The sequence below is a fragment of the Thamnophis sirtalis genome, unplaced genomic scaffold (genome assembly GCF_051295495.1).
Source record: "Thamnophis sirtalis isolate CommonGarterSnake01/CBP01778 unplaced genomic scaffold, rThaSir2_p1.2 scaffold_9, whole genome shotgun sequence".
Classification (NCBI taxonomy): Eukaryota; Metazoa; Chordata; class Lepidosauria; order Squamata; family Natricidae; genus Thamnophis; species Thamnophis sirtalis.
The window spans coordinates 74,341,067-74,366,542 of record NW_028261389.1 but is presented as its reverse complement, the minus strand read 5'-3'; the positions used below and the strand labels follow the sequence as shown (position 1 = coordinate 74,366,542).

The window sequence follows — 25,476 nt, the reverse complement described above, 5'->3', positions numbered from 1 at the left end:
ATTTATTTGGATTATTTACCTATTGGAGATGTATTTATGAGCATTTATGACATTTATTATTCTCTCCCCCCCCTCCAACTCTGTCTCTCGATCAAGACCAAATAAAGGTTTCACGTTTTTCAAGGAACAAAAGTGTCTTTATTAAACGTTCCTGGTTTCATTCACTGCAGAGATTTCCGAGTTCCGAGCAGGGTCCTTGACTATTTTATTGCCATCCAGGAAAGGAGAGGAAGAAAAAGAGTTTACATTTACATTTTTACATTTTATTGAGATTTATAGGCCGCCCTTCTCCCTGAGGGGACTCAGGGCAGCTTACAATCACAAGGGGAGGGGGTGCAGTACCAAGACAAACAATAGTGAACAAGATAAAATGATAAACACAACATGCATTCAACAGTCAGCACTCGGGCGGGTAAATTAGAAACTATCCCCAGGCCTGCTGGGAGAGCCAGGTCTTGAGGGCTGTGCGGAAGGTCTGGATGGTGGTGAGGGTACGAATCTCAACGGGGAGCTCGTTCCACAGGGTCGGAGCTGCAACAGAAAAGGCTCTCCTCCGTGTAGTCGCCAGTCGACATTGACTGGCGGATGGAATTCGGAGGAGGCCCAGCCTGTGCGATCTAATCGGTCGGAGGGAGGTGATCGGCAGAAGGCGGTCTCTCAAATAACCAGATCCACTACCATGGAGTGCTTTAAAGGTGGTCATCAATACCCTGAAGCGCACCCGGAGACCTACAGGTAGCCAGTGCAGCTCGCGGAGGATAGGTGTAATGTGGGCGAACCGCGGTGCGCCCACTATCACTCGCGCGGCTGCATTCTGGACTAACTGCAGTCGCCGGATGCTCTTCAAGGGCAGCCCCATGTAGAGCCCATTGCAGTATTCCAGCCTAGAGATCACAAGGGCTCGAGTGACTGTTGCGAGAGCCTCCCGGTTCAGGTAGGGCCGTAACTGGCGGACCAGGCGAACCTGGGCAAATGCCCCCCTGGTCACAGCCGACAGCTGATGATCGAAAGTCAGCTGTGAATCCAGGAGGACTCCTAAGTTACGGACCCTGTCTGAGGGGTATAAAATTTGACCCCCCCAGCCTGAGTGTTGGAATGTCAGCCAAATTATTGGGAGGGAAGCACAACAGCCACTCGGTCTTGTCCGGGTTGAGTACCAGTTTGTTAGCGCTCATCCCAATGAGTTGAACCTCATTGCATTTTCTGCAACAATCGACTTGGTGAAGCATTACACCTTCTTCCTCTTTGGCAAGTGGGGGTTGGAGCATCTAAACCAGTGGTAGTCAACCTGGTCCCTATCACCCACTAGTGGGCGTTCCAGCTTTCATGGTGGGCTGTAACTCTGCTTTATAAATTTTATAAAGTATTTAAGTATTTAATAAATTTATAGGCCGCCCAATCCCGAAGGACTCCGGGCGGCTTACAGAAATACATCTCTAAAAGAATAAAAAACTAAAAAATAGAGAAAAATAAAACAGATTAAAAGATCACTTTATGGACTCAATCTAGGCGGGGCTGGACCTCATTCATGAGGTCAACAGCCCCAGACCTGCCGGAATAGCCAGGTTTTGGTAGCCTTTCGGAATGCCGTGAGAGTGGGAAGGATCCGGATCTCTGGGGGTAGATTGTTCCGTAGGGTCGGAGCGGCTACAGAGAAGGCCCTCCCCCGGGGAGCCGCCAGATGACATTGTAACGTTACTTCCCTACTTTATAAATCACCATTACTGTGGAATGGTGGGCAGTTAGAAAATTTTAATACTACCAGAAACACAAAAATGGGCGGTAGGTATAAAAAGGCCGACTACCCCTGATCTAAACCATAATAGCCATAAACCAAAATGAAATTCAGTGCAGAGAAAAGTAAAGTTTTACACTTAGGCAAGAAAAACCAAGAGTGCCCCTATAGCCTGGGTGAAACCAGGCTTAATAGCAGTAGTAGAGTCTTAGTGGATGACCAGTTAAATATGAGCAAGCAATGTGCTGTGGCAGCCAGAAAAACGAAAGCAATTCCAAGTTTCATTGACAGAGGGATACAATCAAGATCAAGTAAGAGGCAAGGAGCAGGAGAATGAAGAAAGAATGGAGCGGAGGGGGAAGGCGGAAGTGGGAAAGCAGCAAGAAGAAGATAACAAGGAGAAGATGTTACTAAAACGAATAGCGACTAAGGAACTAAAAGAAGAAGAAAATACTGCAAAGGCTTAGAAAAGGAATGGGAGAAGCAGGAAGGGAGCAGGGGAAAAGAGGCAGGGGGGCGTGGAATAGACAGTTCTGAAATCAGTCAGTGGGAAAGGATAGAGAGACGGGAGAAAAAGCTTGATTGCCTAGTCAAATAGATGGGATGAAAGGTTTAAGGGACAAATATGGGAGGGAAGCCAAAAAGAAAATTAGATCAACGGTTCGGATGCTGGCAAGAGATGACGGATAAGGGGAAAAGAAAAAAAAGGGGAAAAGAATTTCTTAAGAATATATTGTAATAATGTGTTCTAATATTAGAACTACACAGTTTGGACAACTAATTTAGTGTGATAGATCAGGATAGTAATATAAATAGATATAAAGAACTGGAAAATTAGATTTCGAATGATGGTATTATTAAATATTCATAAAAATATGATTAGCAGTGAAATGTTAGAATCAAACAATGGGTGATTAGAATATATATATATATATATATATATATATATATATATATATATGTGTGTGTGTGTGTGTGTGTGTGTGTGTGTGTGTGTGTGTGTGTGTGTATGTATGTATATATATATATATATATATATATATATATATATATATATATATATATATATATATATATATATATATATATATATATATATATATATATATATATATATATATATATATATATATACGTATAAATGAGAGGATAAGGGAAAAAGAAAATAAGACTAAAATAATTTCTTATGAATATATTGTAATAATGTTTCTAATATTAGAATTATACAGGTTGGACAACTATGATTACCAGTGAAATGTTAGAATCAAACAATGGGTGATTAGAATATGTATGTATGTATGTATGTATGTATGTATGTATGTATTTAGTGTCACAACCCCTGGTATGCCCAAATATGGGAGGAAGTCTACTGCTTCCATTCTCCATAAGGAGGAGAACCTTGTGGCTTAGTGGTTAAGACATCTGCCTAAGATGTAATACAGCACAGGTTCAAATCCCAGTAAGGGTATGGCTAGCTGATGAGAGCTAAATAGCTTGAAATAGATCTATACTAGTCTCCCTTTATTTATTTATCAGCACAAATACAACATATATATATATATGTGTGTGTGTGTGTGTGTGTATACATATACATATACATATACATATACATATACATATACATATACATATACATATACATATACATATACATATACATATACGTATATGGATAAGGGAAAAATAAAAAAGAGTTATTTATATATATATATATATATATATATATATATATATATATATATATATATATATATATATATATATATATATATATATATATATATATATATATATATATATATATATATATATAAAAGAGGATAAGGGAAAAAGAAAAAAGAGTAAAAGAATTTCTTAAGAATATATTGTAATAATGTGTTCTAATATTAGAACTACACAGGTTGGACAATCAAAAGTGCACATATAGCCTGGGTGAAACCAGGCTTAAGATCAGAAACTGTGAGAGGGATCTTATGTCATAAATAGGAATCATCTTCACAATAAAAGCAAAGGGATGAAGATTTGACCCAGGAGCTGTGAAATGCCCAGCTCAACTCTACAGATAGTCCTCAACTTACAACAGTTGTTTTAGTAACTTCACAATGGCGGAGATTCACCTCACAATGGCAGCGAGAAGAATCATAACACGGGGCAGAAGTCACTTAACAAATCTCTCACTGAGCGACAGAAATTTGGGGCTCAAATATGGTGGCCGTAACTCAAGGCCTACCTGTACTTTGTTTTATTTTTTATTTTATTTTAAACACACAAATACAAAGACATAGACTACATTTATGCAACACGCTGGAACTTCGTGTCCCTCATTATAGCAGTTTTAGATCGGTACATATTTTTATATACAATATTTTCCCTCCTAATACCTCACCATCACTGTTCCCTCTAAGGTGCGCGGCTGCGTGGCCGCGCGGCCGCGCACGTGGCAAGAAAACACCACGCAGCCGTTTCTAACTGCGCACAGTGATTTCTGTCACAGGCTCTGGAAGCTGAGGGGAATAGCTGCTGCCGCCTCCTCCTTCTCCAACAGCACTGCCGGATTTGCCGCCAACGCTGCAGCCGAGGTGAAGCCTCCAAAGCTCCTGCAGGTGCCCCCACCCATGGCAGCGGCAGCGGTGCCTCCCCCTCCGCTCGGAGCACCTCGGCTGGGCTCTGGGTTACCCCTGCCGCCGCCTCCACCTCCGCCGTGCTTTTCAGAAGCCATGAGGCCTTTTTTCCTGCTCCCGCCCCCTCCGCCGCCTTCCTACTAGCTCCCACCGCCAAATGGCTCCTCAAAAGCACGGCGGAGGAGGAAGGGGGAGGGATAACGCAGGGGCCAGCTCAGGTGCTCTGCGTGGAGGTGCCTCAGGGTGGTGTCTCATTTGAGTATTGCCTGTCAAGCACTGCTTAGGTTTTTTGAGATCAGTCAATATTCACTGGGTGCCAACAGCCTTTGCTTAGTGTAGTAATCCATAACTGGCAAGCCAGTTCTTTTTTTTATATATATATATATACTTTTATTAAACATTTATAGGCCGCTCTTTTCCCTGAGGGGACTCAGGGCGGCTTACAATAATAGGGGAGGGGAATTTTGATCACACGTTCCTAAGTACACCCCCCCTTTTTAGCGCAGTTGTAACTTTCAACGTTCACTAAATTGTTGTAAATCAAGGACTACCTGTACAGAGCTATCACCCCCTTATTCTGAACGATTCATCTGAAAAAAAAAAGAAATTTTGCTTTCTTTGACGGTTCAGGAAAGAAACCTGGTTCTCATCTCGGGTTCAGGAATCCAATAAGGGGGAAGAAAATTTTTTGCTCAGAGTGACGCCGAGTGGGTCACTCTCTTCCTCCAAAAAGCAGGGGTGGATTCCGTTCACCAGTGGCATTTCTTCCGGTATCTTTCCTGCCAAGATGCCCCCACATGGGTTTTCCCCATTGTCCCTGGGGGCTTCTGGCTGTGGCTCTGGCGGGTCGAAGTCACTTAAGGGGATTTGATTCCTTCTCTGTAAAAACTGAGAAAAACGTGGTAGGCCCCTATTGGGAATCAACGCTCTCTTCCTGCTTCCTAAGCTGACAAGAAATTTGTGTCCGACGGATTCATAAATGTCGTAGTTCGTTTCGAAGAGCGTGTGTTTAAAAACACAGTCCCGGTCGCTGAAGGAACTCTAAAAGAGAGACAAAGACAAAATGAAGAGATGAAAAATCAGCTGCACCTTACAGTGAAAAATCCCTACGGTGCATTTGGGCGTAGAATATTTCGCAAATACTTGTTCTTTCTCTATATTTAGGAGATTTGTTTTGCACTGTTCTTGCATCGCAAAAGGGTTTGGTTTGCAAAGGATGCAGCAGCCACGTTCGATATACTGAACGAGTATTTAAACAGCCTTCAGATTTGAGGGAAGCTGGCAGATGTCTACAATCCCGGAAAGTCGCCGACTTGTTTTGGTTCTGCTTTTGAGTAGTTCGGAGAATGGGCAAATACCACATCTGGCTGGCCCCAGAGTGGGGTGGGAACAGAGATTTTTCAATATCCTTCCCCCTGGAATGAGGAGGGAACGGAGATATTTGCTGTATCTTTCCGCTGCCACGCCCACCAAGCCACACCCAACGAACTGGTAGTAAAAAAATTTGTATTTCACCACTGATTCAAAGTCTCCTTCATTCACATTCATGTATCATGTTCAGCCCTCCCTCCACTTTTTTTTTTTTTTACGGAAAGTGTACATGGACATAAAGAATACACAGGATACTTATCCAATCTCGTAAATTTTGCACGTTTTCCTAATCTCCTAAAGGTCGACTCAGCCTTCCATCCTTCCAAGGTGGGCAAAATGAGGACCCAGATTGTTGGGGGGCAGAGGCTGACTCTGTAAACCGCTTAGAGAGGGCCGCAAAGCACTGTGAAGCGGTACATAAGTTGATTCGATCGCTTTTGCTATTGCACATAGGAACAAAGGGAGGAGGAGACCGTGTTAGGAGCAAAACTGGTTTTAGCTAGAATTTGCTGGCGGGGTGATTGACTTAGACACAACCCCCAGAAACTCATAGTTACTAGAGGTCAATTGTAAATAAGAGGGCAGGGAAGAATGCATTAACTTCAGGGGCCTTGGATAGATTGAGTACTTAGCCAATGAAGAAATGGTGGAAGGTGAACTGTGACAGTGATAGGGTATCAGTGGTGGGTTCCGTATCCCATTCCAATCAGTATAGTTGGAACGGGCCCGGCGGCAGCCACAAGGACGCGCGCAGCATGTGCACGCGCCGTTTTGTCCAGAGACGCCTCCGTGACGCTCCAGCTGCTGAGCGGAGCGTCGCGCAGGCGCTGTATGTGCCATGCGCATGCACAGAAGCACTGAAGCACTTTAAAGACAGGTAAGGAGCGAGGGCGGGCAGGCGGGACCTACAGAGCACCATACCGGAATGGTAGCTGGTGCTCTGGGCAGGCTCCAGTACGGACGTACCGGGATGTACCGCCCGTAGCCCACCACTATAGGGAATATAAAGAAAGTATATTGATGGTTTAAGGCAATGGTGTCAAACTCAATTTCATTGAAGACTGAATCAGGGTTGTATTTGACCTCGGGGGGGGGGGGAGATGACCAGCTCAACATCACTTGTGTCAGGGGCCCCTGCGGAGTCGCAAGCACTATGCCAGAGAAAATGGGCACTCGAGTTCCGTTTTCAGCTGCGATGGTCTCCTGCAGCCCTCTGCCAGAGAAAGCAGAGCTCGGGAGGACCTGTGTATGGCCCTCCCACTGGCAGGGGACCATGGGCTGGTCCTTCGCTGTTTCCAAGGAAGCCCCGCAGGCCATATATAAGTACCCTGTGGGCTGGATGCAGTCCCCTGGCCTTCAGTTTGACACCCCACCCCCCCGTGCTAGACCAAGAAACCTACTTAAATTCTCCTAGCACAAGTTCTTGGCTGCACTAGAAAAAGAGTCAGATAATCCAAAATATATATTAGGACTCACCGATCCAAAGAGATTTCCGTCGCTGTGCATACAAAGGTTGAGTCCGCTCATCGCACCGATGATCCTTACATTTTCCGCGCTTACAGTTTTGATTATCAAAGCAGCTGGAAGCGAACGGGTTACATATTAGGAGAGCTCTTCATACATATCTTAAGCCAGAAATAGTGACCTCCAATAGGAACTTCAAATATCAGAATACTATTATTTGATGCCTTCCCAGTCTTCGCAAATTCTAGCCAATCGTGATAAAAACATTTGCCCACAGTCTCGATCAAAAGGGAAAACTCCCTTTTTAATAACCCCGTAATCCCTAAATTCAGTGAAGAATCGAAGCGACTGGATCAGGGGTGGGTTCCTGCCAGTTCTAACCTCTTCTACAGAAGAGGTTCCACAAATCTACAGTGCCGTTTAGAACCGGTTCCAGCTCCCTCTCCCCGCCCGTCCACACATCATCAAGATGAAGAATGAGAGGAGGAATTCTGGGACTGGATGGAGTTAAGCATTTACTGGCTGGATGCCCTTCCTGACACTACCCAGGGTTCACAACAGATAACTTTTATTTTCACCTTAGGAGAGAAATATCTCTCCGAAGCTCAGCAAAGGAAATGTATTGTTCGTTATAGTCACAGGGTAATTTATAATTTGGCCACCTAATGAGAAGGAAGGACTCCCTGGAGAAGAGCCTGATGCTGGGAACGATGGAGGGCAAAAGAAGAAGGGAACGACAGAGAAGAAGGTGGCTGGATGGAGTCACCGAAGCAGTCGGCGTGAGCTTAAATGGACTCCAGAAGATGGTGGAGGACAGGAAGGCCTGGAGGAATGTTGTCCATGGGGTCGCAATGGGTCGGACACAACTTTGCAACTGACAACAAAAACGACAACAAATTTATAATAATGTTTATGTTGAGAAATGTTTGATAAGATTTTCTCTTTTTTTCAAAGTTTTTTATTTTTTATTTTTCTACAAACGCATCATTATGTGAAGAGCGTGGAACCAGAATTACATTTTAGTACAAATAAAACAATACCCTTCCTAGTCAACACAATTAAATTATAGACTTTTAGCAGTAATACACATACTTTGTTGAATTATAATCTTTCCTTAATTATTCAATATTTCAATATATTGATTTTTTTGGCCAATCTCCATATTTTTGATATCACTCCTTTTACTACAGATAAAATACTGATAATTATATTTGTTATGTTTAACAAACGTATATAATTCTAGTAGTAATACCCTGATTTATATTGAATTATAAACTTCCATTGTTCCCCTTTCTAATTTTTAATTATGCCACTGTTATATTTAAAAAACGTCCCATTTTCAAACAAATAAAGCGATGTCCATCTGAATTATATTTGACAAGTTATATACTTCTAGTAATAGTAATAATACATCTATTTTCTTGAATATTTCATTATTATCTTATTCAATAATTCAATGCTGTTTTCATGCCAATCAAATTCTACATATCATTCCTAAGATTAACAGAGTTGGAAGGGGCCTTGGAGGTCATCTAGTCCAACCCCCTGCTCACGCAGGAGGCCTTAGACTAGGGATTCGAACCGCCGAACTGCCGACCTTTCTGATCGACAAGCTCAGTGTCTCAGCCACTGAGCCACCCCAATATTTTACTTCAAATAAAATGTTGATCGTCACATTTTTTTACATTTTAACGAACGTGTATGGTTATACTAATCAGAGACGCTTATATTCATGTTTCCACCAGAAATTGGTGATTTTGCCTACGTGACAGATCATACTTACACCAGCTTACAAATCAGGCAAATGGAAATGAAAATCTTACGGTCCCTGGATTTTAACCTTGGTCGTCCTCTTCCACTGCATTTCCTCAGGAGGGCATCAAAAATTGGAGAGGCAGATATAGAGCAACATTCATTGTCAAAGTACCTGATGGAACTTGCACTGGTGGATTATGAAATGGTACATTATCCTCCCTCCCAGATTTCAGCTGCAGCATTTTGTTTATCTACTAAAGTTCTGGAAAGGGGGAGAATGGACGCCACTTCTTCAACACTACACGTATTATACTGAAGACACTCTTATTCCTGTGATGCAGCACATGGCAAAGAATGTGATATCAGGTTGGGTGCATGGGTGATGTCTTTTAAATTGTTCTCCTTTATTTTATTTTTTTTATTAATTACTCTTCTTTTCGTTTTGTAAGCTGCCCGGGATTGGGCGGCCTATAAATCTACTAAATAAATAAATAATAAATAAATAAGTTATACTGTCCAGTCTTTTGCTTACTTGATATTTCTGTGTGTTATAAGATTTTCAACATTTTAATTCCATGGGAGTAACGGTTCTAGCATTTGAGTTACCAGTGGAGGCATCCATCATGCTCAAAACATTTTGCCCTACCATGCACAGTTCAGTTCAGTTAAAAATCACAATATGAGAGTTTTAGTAGTATATAGATTGAGATTTCTGATTCTTATTAATGATCTATCGGTATTTAAGAAGAAACCGCATAAAGAAAACTTCGATTTATCGACTTTTATCCCTTGTCTAAAGAGTTTGGGTGGACGGCATCATGTTCAGCTTGATGAGATTGATATTTCCCAAGGGATCCTGGGAGATCTCCGGCTAAAATTTTATCCCTGGATGAGATGACTGTATTGTTGGATTCGTGGGTTTTTTTTTTTCCTACCCATTTGGTCTAGTGGCTAAGGCACCAGGTTAGAAAACGGGAAACGGTGAGTTCAACTCTCAGCTTAGACAAGAAAGGCGGTGGGGTGACTTGGGGGGCGAGCCCCTTTTTCTCAGCCCAACCTACCTCACATGTTGTTGTTGTGGGGAAAGTCAGAAGAAATACTAACATCTAATAAATATAAAACAGACTTTGGTAATTGCATTATCCAACTCCCCCCCCCCCCCCGTTGCAATTTACTCAGAGGTAAGTGGCTCTCCCCAGAGTAGCCCTAATCCTCAACCTCTTCACAACTCCACAACTGGAGAGCTGCCTTCTGGATTTTAGGCTAACACTTTCAAGCTACACAAAACTGGCTCTCCATCCTTCAGGTAGATGACCAATTTGCTCCAAAAGACCTCTCTCCTACAACTCTTTAAAAGCACTCTACACCCATCTCTCTCTCTCTCCCATCCCTCTCCCTCTCAACCCTCCCCCTCCCGCTCTCTCCCTCTTTCTCCCTTCCTCCCCCTCTCTGCCTCCCCCTCCCACTTCCCTCTCTCCCTCTCTCTCCCTCCCCCTCTCTCCCCCTCCTCTCCCTCCCTCTTTCCTTCTCTCTCACTCCCTCTCTCTCTCTTCCTCCCTCTTTCCTTCTCCCTCTCCCTCTCTCCCCCTCCCACTCTCCCACTCTCTCCCCTCCCTCCCTCTCTCCCTCTTTCCTTCTCTCTCTCCCTCTCTCCCCCTCCCACTCTCCCACTCTCTCCCCTCCCTCTCTCCCTCCCCCTTTCCTTCTCTCTGTCCCTTTCTCTCCCTCTCCCACCTCTCCCTTCCCTCTTTCTCCCTCCCCCTCCCTCCCTCTCCCTCCCTCTCTCCTTCCCTTTCTACCTCCTGCCCTCTCTCCCTCCCTCTCTCCCCTTCCTATTCTCTCTCCTTCCCCCTCCTTCCCTCTCTCCCTCCCTCTCTCCCTCTCTGCCGCCCTCTTTCATTCTCTCTCTCCCTCTCTCTCCCTCTCCCCCCTCTCCCTCCCCCCTCTCTCCCTCCCTCTCTCCTTCCCTTTCTCCCTCCTGCTCCCTCTCCCGCTTCCTCTCTCCCTCCTGCCCCCTCTCTCCCTCCCTCTCTCCCCTTCCTATTCTCTCTCCTTCCCCCTCCTTCCCTCTCTCCCTCCCTCTCTCCCTCTCTGCCTCCCTCTTTCATTCTCTCTCTCCCTCTCTCTCCCTCTACCCCCTCTCCCTCCCCCCTCTCTCCCTCCCTCTCTCCTTCCCTTTCTCCCTCCTGCTCCCTCTCTCCCTTCCTCTCTCCCTCCTGCCCCCTCTCTCCCCTTCCTATTCTCTCTCCTTCCCTCTCTCCCTCCCTCTCTCCCTCTCTGCCTCCCTCTTTCATTCTCTCTCTCCCTCTCTCTCCCTTTCCCCCTCTCCCTCCCCCCCCTCTCTCCCTCCCTCTCTCCTTCCCTTTCTCCCTCCTGCTCCCTCTCTCCCTTCCTCTCTCCCTCCTGCTCCTACTCTCTCTCCCTCCCCTCTGCCTCCCTGGTTCATCCTACCCCAAACACACCTCCCCTAGTAAATCTGTCCAGAGATTCTGCACCGGGTCCCACTTGGAAGGAAGCAGATCTGAGTGGAGACCGCTACTATTTCCCTACAATAAGCACATTGGTCCTTGCTAACCTAGAAAGAAGGAGAAACATTTCCTGACTCTTAGATTGTTAGGCTTGTCTCCCGAAGTTGTGGGATTGATCCAACCCTGAAGGCTTTTAAGAAGAGAATGGACACCCATCTGGCTGAAATGCTCTAAGCTTTCCTGCCTGAGCAGGGGGTGGTGGACTAGAAGATCTGCAAGGTCCCTTCCAACTCTGTTATTGAATTCCTAGCACGCTGGAGCCTCCGGGGGTGATCCTAGACATGCCCCCCTCCATCCCTCCCACAGCAGACAGCCTCGCAGCTCCGCCGGGAACTTACTGTCCACAGTCTGGGACTCTGAGCGGCCCACATGTCCGTCGGGACGGATCTCCAGGAAAACGCTCAACGTGGAGCTGGAGGTGTAGAGGTGCACCAGTTCGTCGGGTTCACTCCAGTTGGGGGCAGCAACGGCGGGGCCCCAGATGCAGGCAATCAGAGGCAGCAGAAGCCTGAAGGCATTGAGAAGAGCTGGAACCGTGATGGGGCTCATGAGTCTCGCTTGGCTTGGAAGATGCAGGAGCCGAAAGTTGATCCTGGTTCTTCCCCTTTGCTGACCACTCACCGATGCTGGGTGCCTTGGTCCTTCAGCCCTGGCTTTATGCAGGACGGATGGGGGACGGATGGGTAGAAGAGGGAGGCGTGAGGAAGGAAGAGACACCCACTTCCAAAACCAACAGATCATGAAGGGACCAGTGATGCTTCTTCTACCAATGCTCTGCTACTGAACATTAAAACGATTGTGAACATTTTGGTCCCCTTGTGTTTGGCCAGTAAAACTATTTGTTCTAATGCGAATCATTGATGCATCTTGATGCTTATGGGCATTAGATTCGTTCCGTGATAATTCTGTCATGAGATCTAGCCCATTATTCATGGAGGTTGTCCCAAAGGTGCTTTTTCAGGAGGAAACTGGACTTCCTTGTCTTGCCTGCCTCCTGAAAAAGCACCTTTGGGGCCACTGTGACCTGGATGAACGAGAATCTTTTACAGACATTCATGGAGGGAAGAGAACATGTATCTCTGTAATACGGAGACTGAAGGCCCGAGTCTTTCTATTGCCTACAAACATTCCGATATTAGTTTACGGCTATTATGGTTGAGATGTGCTATCACCGACCTTGGAGGAAGGGTCCTGATGTCAGCCTCTGCTTCCCTTGCTTGCTATCGGCTGCCATAGACACGGGGAGGGTGAGGGCATGGTATTGGGGAAGGGAATTGTATGGTACTGGAGGTGTTATGTAGTTTTGTTCCCACCATCTTCTGCGCATGCTGATGGCTGATGTTTGGATTTGGTCAAGGCCAACTGTCTGCCATACCAACCTGATGAGGCTTTTTGAAGATGCACCCCAAATGACACCTTAGGGAGTTGCAGATTGGACACTGGGCTAGGGTAACTGGTGGGAGGGTGCTGGGTAAACGTTTGACGTGTACTTGTTCGCGCCTTTTTGGCTCAGATCTTGCTTTTCTCTGCTATCAATTCATATCTAGTAAAAGTGCTTTATCTCTATTCAAATGGAGTTGAGGTTTTTCTTTCTTGGAGACTGAAGGAGGCACGCCTGACACCTGAGATGTGCCAGAAGGAGCCTCAAATGTTGACATTCAAAATCTAGCTTTCCCTAGGTAGAAAAAAACACACACACACACACACACACACACACACACAGACACACACACACACACACACACACACACACACACACACACACACACACACACACACACACACACACACACATATATATATATATATATATATATATATATATCTTTAGTGTCACAACCCCTGGTAAGCCCCAATTATGGGAGGAAGCAAACTGCTTCCATCATCTGTCAATCGTCACGACAGAAACCCAATATTTTTACTGTTGCCTTTGTTATATTCTCCCTTTATTTATTTATCAGCCCAAATAAAACACACACACACACACACACACACACATAAATATGTATGTATGTATGTATGTATGTATGTATATCCTTCCTTTGCATGCGCAGAGATGGCGGAGATTCACCTCACAATGGCAGCAAGAAGAATCATAACACGGGAAAGTCACTTAAGAAATCTCTCACTGAGCGACAGAAATTTGGGGCTCAAATATGGTGGCTGTAACTCAAGGACTACCTGTACTTTGTTTTATTTTTTATTTTATTTTAAACACACAAATACAAAGACATAGACTACATTTATGCAACACGCTGGAACTTCATGTTCCTCATTATAGCAGTTTTAGATCGGTACGTATTTTTATATACAATATTTTCCCTCCTAATACCTCACCATTGAATTTCACCATTTTTAACCCGCTTATTTCATTATCATTTACTTATCTACCTCTATTTTGGCTAATTACCTGAGACAAACTTTATCCCAATTTTATGTATATAACATTCATCCTTTCTTTGTAATTTTTATCCTCCTTAGGTACTTGTCGTTAATCTTTGTTTCTTTCCGCCAGCCACTTGTAACATTTTCCCCATAACAAATAATATTCTGTCTCTTCCTTTCCTTGGATTTATTTTGTTAGCTTGTCCATCTCAGCACAGTCAAGAATCTTTCTTATTATGTCATCTTCCCTCGGTCTTGACTTATTCTTCCATCTCTGTGCGAATGCAATCCTAACCACTGTAATGATATGTAAAATCAGAGATAAGGTCTCTTTTTTATACTTAGTCGTCATTATACCTGTACTAACTTCTGAAGGACCTGAGTTACCCTTGCAGTGAATATCCTTGTGAGAAACCATCCACATTCCCACATGGTCCGAGCACTGAGCCAAGAGACAGGAGGACTACCTGGCTTCATGGTTCTGAGAAAATGAAATACATGATGAGAGAGAGACAGAGAGAGAGAGAGAGAGAGAGAGGGAGGTCCTCTAATGGCCACACACACACATATATATATCGGTAAAATGAGGACCCAGATTGTTGAGGGGCAAGAGGCTGACTCTGTAAACCACTTAGAGAGGGCTGTAAAGAAGTATATATGTATGACAATGCAGTTGCTTCTTTTGTAGGCAACACCGCGCCTCATATGACCTAATATCCCACAATATCCCAAAATGAGTAGAAGATGTCCGATTCAGCTAGGATCATCTCCATGAGTTTCTTCTTTGTGTGTTAGGAGGATTACCTCATCACTCAACTTAACTGGATTCAGGATGCTGACCCATCCCATCCACCTGTTGGCCAAAGGTAGGCTTTGTGCAGGAGATGCCAAATCTTGACATCTTGGCATGGGTTCTTTCCAACCAGATGGAGGGGAACAGGCACAAAAGGCTCCCTTCCTGGAGAACGGAGTTGAGATGCTCCATCAAGCAACTTTGTGGGCTGTTAAAAGCATCAGCGGGCAGCCATCCCTCTAGGCTGGGGTTCAAATCCACGTTAAGCCAACCCAAGGACATCCTGGAGATGTGTCAGACAATGAGAAAGCAATATATGTATTTTTCTATTGACATATTTGTTTATTTGTACAATTTACATATTGAAGATGTATTTATGACATTTATTATTCTTTCCCCCTCCAATTCTGTCTCAGAACTGGACAAAATAAATGTTGCATGTTTTACAAGGAAGAAAAGTGTCCTTATTAAACATTCCTGGTTTAATTCTCTGTCAAGATTTCCGACTTCTGACTAGGGTCATTTTCCTGTCTTGAGAAATGAATCCCTGCTATGTCACAAATACCCAAATCCACCCAAGATCTTGTCCACCCTTGTGAAGGTGCTGTGCACCTCAACATTCATCACAATGGGACTTTTTCAGACTTGTCAACTATGCATCCAGCCCCTGAACCTGAACCAAAACCAGAACCCGAAGATCCCTCTGGTTCATAGGGCATCTTCTTAACTGGAAAGAGGAAATGTCCACGTAGCCAGCGCATGAAGTCGGGTGCATTGATTCTGAACTCCTGTCTGATGTCCCAGTGGGATCACTTTTTGTCTGATGTCCCAGTGGGATCACTGCGCCAGAGGGCAGCCAATAAGTAATGGGTTGTTAATCAAAGAGAAGGATTGGGGGTGACATGATAGTTGTCTTCCAATATTTGAGGGGCTGTCACAGAGAAGAGGGGGATTGACTTATCCAATAGGACACCAGAAAGCAGCCAATTAATTAATGGGTTGTTAAGCAAAAGTAGAATAGGGAGAACTTTTCTGACAGTGAGAACAATTAATCATTGGTGTGGCCCTGCCTATTGAGGTTGTGGGTGCCCCATCACTGGAAGTTTTTAAAAAATAGACTGGATAACCAATTGCCTAGGATGGAATAAGGCTCCTGCCTTGAGCATGGGGCTGGACCAGAAGATCTCTGAGTTCCCTTCCAGCCCTATGAGTCCATTTCTATTTTTAGCTGTAACAAATATCTTTGTGACACAGCAGGGATTCATTTCTCAAGACAGGAAAATGACCCTACTCGGAACTCAGAAATCTTGACAGAGAATTAAACCAGGAATGTTTAATAAGGACACTTTTCTTCCTTGTAAAACATGCAACATTTATTTTGTCCAGTTCTGAGACAAAATTGGAGGGGACCAGAATAATAAACGTCATAAATACATCTTCAATATGTAAATTGTACAAATAAACAAATATGACAATAGAAAAATACATATATTGCTTTCTCATTGTCTGACACCTCTCCAGGATGGGTATGCTCGACGTGGATTTGAACCCCAGCCTAGAGGGATGGCTGCCCGCTGATGCTTTTAACAGCCCACAAAGTTGCTTGATGGAGCATCTCAACTCCGTTCTCCAGGAAGGGAGCCTTTTGTGCTTGTTCCCCTCCATCTGGTTGGAGAGAACCCATGCCAAGATGTCAAGATTTGGCATTTCCTGCACAAAGCCTATCTTTGGCCAACAGGTGGATGGGATGGGTCAGCATCCCTGTATCCATCTAAGGTGAGTGATGAGGGAATCCTCCTGAGACCCAAAGAAGAAATTCATGGAGATGATCCTAGCTGAATCGGACAACTTCTACTCGTTTTGGGATATTGTGGGATATTAAGTCATATGAGGCGCAGTGTTGCCTACAAAAGAAGCAACTGCATTGTCATGCATATATACTTCTTTTACAGCCCTCTCTAAGTGGTTTACAGAGTCAGCCTGTTGCCCCTCAACAATCTGGGTCCTCATTTTACCAATATATATGTGTGTGTGGCCATTAGAGGACGTCTCTCTCCCTCTCTCTCTCTCTCTCTCTCTCTCTCTCTTTCTTCCTCTCTCTCTCTCTGTCTCTCTCTCATCATGTATTTCATTTTCTCAGAACCATGAAGCCAGGTAGTCCTCCTGTCTCTTGGCTCAGTGCTCGGGCCCTATGGGAATGTGGATGGTTTCTCACAAGGATATTCACTACAGGGGTCACTCAGGTCCTTCAGAAGTTAGTACAGGAATAACGACGACTAAGTATAAAAAAGAGACCTTATCTCTGATTTTACATATCATTACAGTGGTTAGGATTGCATTCGCACAGAGATGGAAGAATAAGTCAAGACCGAGGGAAGATGAAATAATAAGAAAGATTCTTGACTGTGCTGAGATGGACAAGCTAACAAAAGAAATCCAAGGAAAGGAAGAGGCAGAATATTTTTTGTTATGGGGAAAATGGTACAAGTGGCTGGCGGAAAGAAACAAAGATTAACGACAAGTACCTAAGGAGGATAAAAATTACAAAGAAAGGATGAATGTTATATACATAAAAGAGGGATAAAGTTTGTCTCAGGTAATTAGCCAAAATAGAGGTAGATAAGTAAATGATAATGAAATAAGCGGGTTAAAAATGGTGAAATTCAATGATACGGTATTAGGAGGGAAAATATTGTATATAAAAATACGTACCTATCTAAAACTGCTATAATGAGGGACATGAAGTTCCAGCGTGTTGCATAAATGTAGTCTATGTCTTTGTATTTGTGTGTTTAAAATAAAAAAATAAATAAAACAAAGTACAGGTAGTCCTTGAGTTACAGCCACCATATTTGAGCCCCAAATTTCTGTCGCTCAGTGAGAGATTTCTTAAGTGACTTCTGCCCCGTGTTATGATTCTTCTTGCTGCCATTGTGAGGTGAATCTCCGCCATCTCCGCGCATGCAAAGGAAGGATATACATACATACATACATACATACATACATATTTATGCGTGTGTGTGTGTGTGTGTGTTTTATTTGGGCTGATAAATAAATAAAGGGAGAATATAACAAAGGCAACAGTAAAAATATTGGGTTTCTGTCGTGACGATTGACAGATGATGGAAGCAGTTTGCTTCCTCCCATAATTGGGGCTTACCAGGGGTTGTGACACTAAAGATATATATATATGTGTGTGTGTGTGTGTGTGTGTGTGTGTGTGTGTGTGTTTTCTACCTAGGGAAAGCTAGATTTTGAATGTCAACATTTGAGGCTCCTTCTGGCACATCTCAGGTGTCAGGCGTGCCTCCTTCAGTCTCCAAGAAAGAAAAACCTCAACTCCATTTGAATAGAGATAAAGCACTTTTACTAGATATGAATTGATAGCAGAGAAAAGCAAGATCTGAGCCAAAAAGGCGTGAACAAGTACACGTCAAACGTTTACCCAGCACCCTCCCACCAGTTACCCTAGCCCAGTGTCCAATCTGCAACTCCCTAAGGTGTCATTTGGGGTGCATCTTCAAAAAGCCTCATCAGGTTGGTATGGCAGACAGTTGGCCTTGACCAAATCCAAACATCAGCCATCAGCATGCGCAGAAGATGGTGGGAACAAAACTACATAACACCTCCAGTACCATACAATTCCCTTCCCCAATACCATGCCCTCACCCTCCCCGTGTCTATGGCAGCCGATAGCAAGCAAGGGAAGCAGAGGCTGACATCAGGACCCTTCCTCCAAGGTCGGTGATAGCACATCTCAACCATAATAGCCGTAAACTAATATCTGAATGTTTGTAGGCAATAGAAAGACTCGGGCCTTCAGTCTCCGTATTACAGAGATACATGTTCTCTTCCCTCCATGAATGTCTGTAAAAGATTCTCGTTCATCCAGGTCACAGTGGCCCCAAAGGTGCTTTTTCAGGAGGCAGGCAAGAGAAGGAAGTCCAGTTTCCTCCTGAAAAAGCACCTTTGGGACAACCTCCATGAATAATGGGCTAGATCTCATGACAGAATTATTACGGAACGAATCTAATGCCCATAAGCATCAAGATGCATCAATGATTCGCATTAGAACAAATAGTTTTACTGGCCAAACACAAGGGGACCAAAATGTTCACAATCGTTTTAATGTTCAGTAGCAGAACATTGGTAGAAGAAGCATCACTGGTCCCTTCATGATCTGTTGGTTTTGGAAGTGGGTGTCTCTTCCTTCCTCACGCCTCCCTCTTCTACCCATCCGTCCCCCATCCGTCCTGCATAAAGCCAGGGCTGAAGGACCAAGGCACCCAGCATCGGTGAGTGGTCAGCAAAGGGGAAGAACCAGGATCAACTTTCGGCTCCTGCATCTTCCAAGCCAAGCGAGACTCATGAGCCCCATCACGGTTCCAGCTCTTCTCAATGCCTTCAGGCTTCTGCTGCCTCTGATTGCCTGCATCTGGGGCCCCGCCGTTGCTGCCCCCAACTGGAGTCAACCCGACGAAATGGTGCACCTCTACACCTCCAGCTCCACGTTGAGCGTTTTCCTGGAGATCCGTCCCGACGGACATGTGGGCCGCTCAGAGTCCCAGACTGTGGACAGTAAGTTCCCGGCGGAGCTGCGAGGCTGTCTGCTGTGGGAGGGATGGAGGGGGGCATGTCTAGGATCACCCCCGGAGGCTCCAGCGTGCTAGGAATTCAATAACAGAGTTGGAAGGGACCTTGCAGATCTTCTAGTCCACCACCCCCTGCTCAGGCAGGAAAGCTTAGAGCATTTCAGCCAGATGGGTGTCCATTCTCTTCACTGAGGCACTGTAGATTTGTGGAACCTCTTCTGTAGAAGAGGTTAGAACTGGCAGGAACCCACCCCTGATCCAGTCGCTTCGATTCTTCACTGAATTTAGGGATTACGGGGTTATTAAAAAGGGAGTTTTCCCTTTTGATCGAGACTGTGGGCAAATGTTTTTATCACGATTGGCTAGAATTTGGGAAGACTGGGAAGGCATCAAATAATAGTATTCTGATATTTGAAGTTCCTATTGGAGGTCACTATTTCTGGCTTAAGATATGTATGAAGAGCTCTCCTAATATGTAACCCGTTCGCTTCCAGCTGCTTTGATAATCAAAACTGTAAGCGCGGAAAATGTAAGGATCATCGGTGCGAAGAGCAGACTCAACCTTTGTATGCACAGCGACGGAACTCTCTTTGGATCGGTGAGTCCTAATATATATTTTGGATTATCTGACTCTTTTTCTAGTGCAGCCAAGAACTTGTGCTAGGAGAATTTAAGTAGGTTTCTTGGTCTAGCACGGGGGGGTGGGGTGTCAAACTGAAGGCCAGGGGACTGCATCCAGCCCACAGGGTACTTATATATGGCCTGCGGGGCTGCCTTGGAAACAGCGAAGGACCAGCCCATGGTTCCCTGCCAGTGGGAGGGCCATACACAGGTCCTCCCGAGCTCTGCTTTCTCTGGCAGAGGGCTGCAGGAGACCATCGCAGCTGAAAACGGAACTCGAGTGCCCATTTTCTCTGGCATAGTGCTTGCGACTCCGCAGGGGGCCCTGACACAAGTGATGTTGAGCTGGTCATCTCCCCCCCCCCCCCCGAGGTCAAATACAACCCTGATTCAGTCTTCAATGAAATTGAGTTTGACACCATTGCCTTAAACCATCAATATACTTTCTTTATATTCCCTATAGTGGTGGGCTATGGGCGGTACATCCCGGTACGTCCATACTGGAGCCTGCCCAGAGCACCAGCTACCATTCCGGTATGGTGCTCTGTAGGTCCCGCCTGCCCGCCCTCGCTCCTTACCTGTCTTTAAAGTGCTTCAGTGCTTCTGTGCATGCGCATGGCACATACAGCGCCTGCGCGACGCTCCGCTCAGCAGCTGGAGCGTCGCGGAAGCGTCTCTGGACAAAACGGTGCGTGCACATGCTGCGCGCGTCCTTGTGGCTGCCGCCGGGCCCGTTCCAACTATACTGATTGGAATGGGATACGGAACCCACCACTGATTCCCTATCACTGTCACAGTTCACCTTCCACCATTTCTTCATTGGCTAAGTACTCAATCTATCCAAGGCCCCTGAAGTTAATGCATTCTTCCCTGCCCCCTTATTTACAATTGACCTCTAGTAACTATGAGTTTCTGGGGGTTGTGTCTAAGTCAATCACCCCGCCAGCAAATTCTAGCTAAAACCAGTTTTGCTCCTAACACGGTCTCCTCCTCCCTTTGTTCCTATGTGCAATAGCAAAAGCGATCGAATCAACTTATGTACCGCTTCACAGTGCTTTGCGGCCCTCTCTAAGCGGTTTACAGAGTCAGCCTCTGCCCCCCCAACAATCTGGGTCCTCATTTTGCCCACCTTGGAAGGATGGAAGGCTGAGTCGACCTTTAGGAGATTAGGAAAACGTGCAAAATGTATGAGATTGGTTAAGTATCCTGTGTATTCTTTATGTCCATGTACACTTTCCGCTAAAAAAAAAAAGTGGAGGGAGGGCTGAACATGATACATGAATGTGAATGAAGGAGACTTTGAATCAGTGGTGAAATACAAATTTTTTTACTACCAGTTCGTTGGGTGTGGCTTGGTGGGCGTGGCAGCGGAAAGATACAGCAAATATCTCCGTTCCCTCCTCATTCCAGGGGGAAGGATATTGAAAAATCTCTGTTCCCACCCCACTCTGGGGCCAGCCAGATGTGGTATTTGCCCATTCTCCGAACTACTCAAAAGCAGAACCAAAACAAGTCGGCGACTTTCCGGGATTGTAGACATCTCCCAGCTTCCCTCAAATCTGAAGGCTGTTTAAATACTCGTTCAGTATATCGAACGTGGCTGCTGCATCCTTTGTAAACCAAACCCTTTTGTGATGCAAGAACAGTGCAAAACAAATCTCCCAAATATAGAGAAAGAACAAGTATTTGCGAAATATTCTACGCCCAAATGCACCGTAGGGATTTTTCACTGTAAGGTGCAGCTGATTTTTCATCTCTTCATTTTGTCTTTGTCTCTCTTTTAGAGTTCCTTCAGCGACCGGGACTGTGTTTTTAAACACACGCTCTTCGAAACGAACTACGACATTTACGAATCCGTCGGACACAAATTTCTTGTCAGCTTAGGAAGCAGGAAGAGAGCGTTGATTCCCAATAGGGACCTACCACGTTATTCTCAGTTTTTACAGAGAAGGAATCAAATCCCCTTAAGTGACTTCGACCCGCCAGAGCCACAGCCACAGCTTCCGCCAGAAGCCTGGTACAATTGGGTAAACCCATGTGGTAAACCCATCTTGCCAGAAAACTGGCTGGAAGAACTGCCACCGGGGAACCAACTCGACCCCTGCTTTTTGGAGGGGTTAGACTCACTCTGAGCAAAAAATTTTCTCCCTCCTTATTGGATTCCTGAACCCGAGATGAGAACCGGATTTCTTTCCTGAACCGTCAAAGAAAGCAAAATTTCTTTTTTTTTTTTTTTTCAGATGAATCGTTCAGAATAAGGGGGTGATAGCTCTGTACAGGTAGTCCTTGATTTACAACAATTTAGTGAACGTTGAAAGTTACAACTGCGCTAAAAAGGGGGGGGTGTAATTAGGAACGTGTGATCAAAATTCAAATGCTTGGCCAGTGACTCGTCTTTATGACGGTTGCAGTGTCCCCAGGTCACGTGGTCAAATATCACGTGACCTGGGGATGCTGGGCCACTGTCTTGCCTTTGTGGCGGTTGCCATGTCCCGGGGTCTTGTGATCCCCTTTTGCGACCTTATGACGAGCAAAGTCAATGGGGAAACCAGGTTCACTTAGCGACCTGCCTTACTAACTTGACAGCTGCAGTGATTCCCTTAGCAACTCTGGCGTGAAAGGGCTTAAAATGGGTCTAAGCTCACTTAGCAAATGTTTTCCTTAGCAACATTGATTTGGTGCTCAACTACAGTCGTATCTCAAGGACTGTCTTTATGCATCTTCCTAGTTATAATGCTGTAAAGTATATAGAGGCTTGTCATGCCACAGTCAACTCACAGCTGACTGGCAGAGATAGGGAAGTTGCCAATATCTTATCGGTGGAACCTTTGACTTGATTTGACTCAAAGTCAAAGGAGAATGACCAGAACCTTTAAAGAAGCAAAATCTTTGGCTCAGCCTTAGCAGGAGGAGAAGAGCCGAGGTGGCGCAGTGGTTAAATGCAGCACTGCAGGCTACTTCAGCTGACTGCAGTTCTGCAGTTCGGCTGTTCAAATCTCACCGGCTCAGGGTTGACTCAGCCTTCCATCCTTCCAAGGTGGGTAAAATGAGGACCCGGATTGTTGTTGGGGGCAATATGCTGACTCTGTAAACCGCTTAGAGAGGTATATAAGTCTAACGGTATATAAGTCTAACTGCTATTGCATCCACCTGTTGGCCAAAGGTAGGCTTTGTGCAGGAAATGCCAAATCTTGACATCTTGGCATGGGTTCTCTCCAACCAGATGGGAGGGGAACAGGCACAAAAGGCTCCCTTCCTGGAGAACGGAGTTGAGATGCTCCATCAAGCAACTTTGTGGGCTGTTAAAAGCATCAGCGGGCAGCCATCCCTCTAGGCTGGGGTTCAAATCCATGTCAAGCATACCCATCCCGGAGGGGTGTCAGACAATCTCCATGAGTTTCTTCTTTGGGTCTTAGCAAGACTCCCTCATGCCTAACCTTAGCTGGATTCAGGATGCTGACCCATCTCATCAACCTGTTGGGCAAAGCTCATTTTTTTTGCAGGAAGCACCAAATCTTGGCATGGGTTATCTCCAACCAGATGGGGGGTAAATGGGCACATAAGGCTCCCTTCCGGGAGAACGGAGTCGAGATGCTCCATAAAGCAGCTTTGTGGGCTGTTGAAAGCATTAGCGGGCAGCCATCCCTTTGGGCTGAGGTTCAAATCCAGGTCATGCCCAGCTCCTACAGGATGTCAGGATATGAAACAAAGAGTTTGGAAGAGGCAGTGTTTGGAGCAGAAAATTCCTAGAAAAAAGTCTTTGGTGGGAAAGGTGCACCAGATTTAGTTACCTGGTAGTTCAGTTCGTTGGATCCTCATTCGATTCTCTTGGAAATTAATTATTTGTCCCGGATTCCCACTGCAACTCTTATACTACTGTGTTATTCTGCTGTACAGCATCACATTTACTGGTATCTTCGCTTTCCCCCCATGTTTTATTTGTTTTGTTTATATTACTTCCCATTTCCATCAAACAGATAAAAGTCTGCGGTCATAATTATTCCTTTGAAAGACTGTTCGCCAGGCCTTTGCTGAATGTGAATGAGAGGGATTCACATTCGTTTAATAAAAGGGGTTTTGTCGGGACCAGGAATCTTCTTTGTGCTTTTTGGGCGAAGCCTAAATCAGAACAATGACATCCTATTCTGACGTTGTGCCATTCTCCATCTCTCATTCAAGTAGCCAGAGTTTTGGGTTGTTGTGTGTTTGGTTTTTTACAAAAGAAAAAAAAAAAGAACCAGACTTTTGCGGCTCACTCAAAAGGTGTATATTTTAATGATCTCGAAAGTAACATTATTTGAAGCAATAACAAAAACAACAGGCTGGAGGTCCAATAAATATAAACACGGCAAGTGTTTCGCATACATTAAAATACGGAGCGGTTTGATAATTTAACAAAGGGAATCGTAAACGTTTAGGACGGGAGGGCTTGAGGTCAAACACAAAGAAAACCTACTGGCTGAAAATGATGCGCCTTAAATACACATTTAAAAAACAAACACACCCCGAAGACCTCAGGTCCTTCATCTCTGAAATTAAGAGCCAACAGTGCATGCAAGGTGAGGATGTTTGGAGGTATATATTTTCTATCTAGGAAAAGCTAGATTTTGAATGTCAAGGCATGATGCTCCTTCTGGCACATCTCAAGACCCTTCCTCCAAAGAAGTGAGGCCAGTGGTGGGTTCCGGGTGGTACGGTCGTACCGGAAGTGGCCGGGAACAGCGCCCACCGTACTGGGACGGTGGCTCATTTGGCCCACCCGCCCTCTTGCTTTCCATGGCTGTTTATAATGTGGACGGCCCATTGTGCGTGCATGCACAGCACCTGCGCGACCTCTGCCGAGCAGCTGGGTGTTGCAGGGCGGCGGTGTGTGCATCTAGAATGCCCCTCCCTGTGCGCAGTCTACCAGCTGTGCCGAGGTCCGGAACCCACCACTGGTTGAGGCCAGTGGCTCTTTTTAATGCCACCCGGGAAAGGAAGTGTAGAAAAAGAACTTGACTGACCTAATTGCACTTTCCACAAATATGACTTGGTGAAGCCTTACATCTTCTTCGTCTTTGGCATGTGGGGTAATAGAACGTCTAATAGCCATAAACCAATTTCTGAGCGTTAGTAGGCAGCATAAAGACTTGTGCGTTTTGGTCTCCATGTTACAGAGAAACTTGTTGTCTGAATAAGGGACCAGGGTCTCACAACAGAATCATCGCGAGCCCAAGGCTAATGCCCACAAGTATCCGAATGGATCGGAATCATTCCCACCGGAGCAACAGCTTTACTGGCCAACACAAGGAGATAAAAAACGAAACAGTGTACAATTATTTTAATTCTCAGTAGCGAACCGCAGAGTAGCGGTTGAAGAACCGTCACCGGCCCCTCAATTCTCTGACGGTTTTTGGAGTACGTTGCCGAAAATAACACGGAAGGCCCAACTTCGTCTTGCTTATACTTAAGAATATGGTTTGGCTCTATAGCAGTGGTGGCTAATCTTTTTGGTGTCAAGTGCCCAAAGGGCCTGCGCGAAACTAAAAAAAATGCAGAGCGAGCACCCTCCTGCGCATGCACCCCACCCCCTGCGCCCAGTTTTGGCTTCCAGGTTGGTGCAGGAGGCCTT

The 25,476-nt window shown here is 45.1% G+C and overlaps 2 protein-coding genes across 2 annotated transcripts; one reads left to right on the top strand and one right to left on the bottom strand.

The window, feature by feature from the left end:
• Positions 1-5,013: 5,013 nt before the first annotated feature.
• On the bottom strand, positions 5,014-12,023 carry LOC148044199 (fibroblast growth factor 23-like). Its single transcript, XM_087723061.1, has 3 exons — positions 11,813-12,023; positions 6,694-6,719; positions 5,014-5,397 (listed from the first exon to the last, which is right to left on the bottom strand). The coding sequence occupies exons 1-3, from the start codon at positions 12,021-12,023 to the stop codon at positions 5,014-5,016; spliced, it is 621 nt and encodes a 206-aa protein (XP_087579187.1).
• Positions 12,024-19,133: 7,110 nt separating this feature from the next.
• On the top strand, positions 19,134-22,123 carry LOC148044198 (fibroblast growth factor 23-like). Its single transcript, XM_087723060.1, has 4 exons — positions 19,134-19,230; positions 20,329-20,354; positions 21,650-21,892; positions 22,106-22,123. Exons 1-4 carry the CDS (start codon positions 19,134-19,136, stop codon positions 22,121-22,123), a joined length of 384 nt encoding a protein of 127 aa, XP_087579186.1.
• The last annotated feature ends 3,353 nt before the right edge of the window (positions 22,124-25,476 follow it).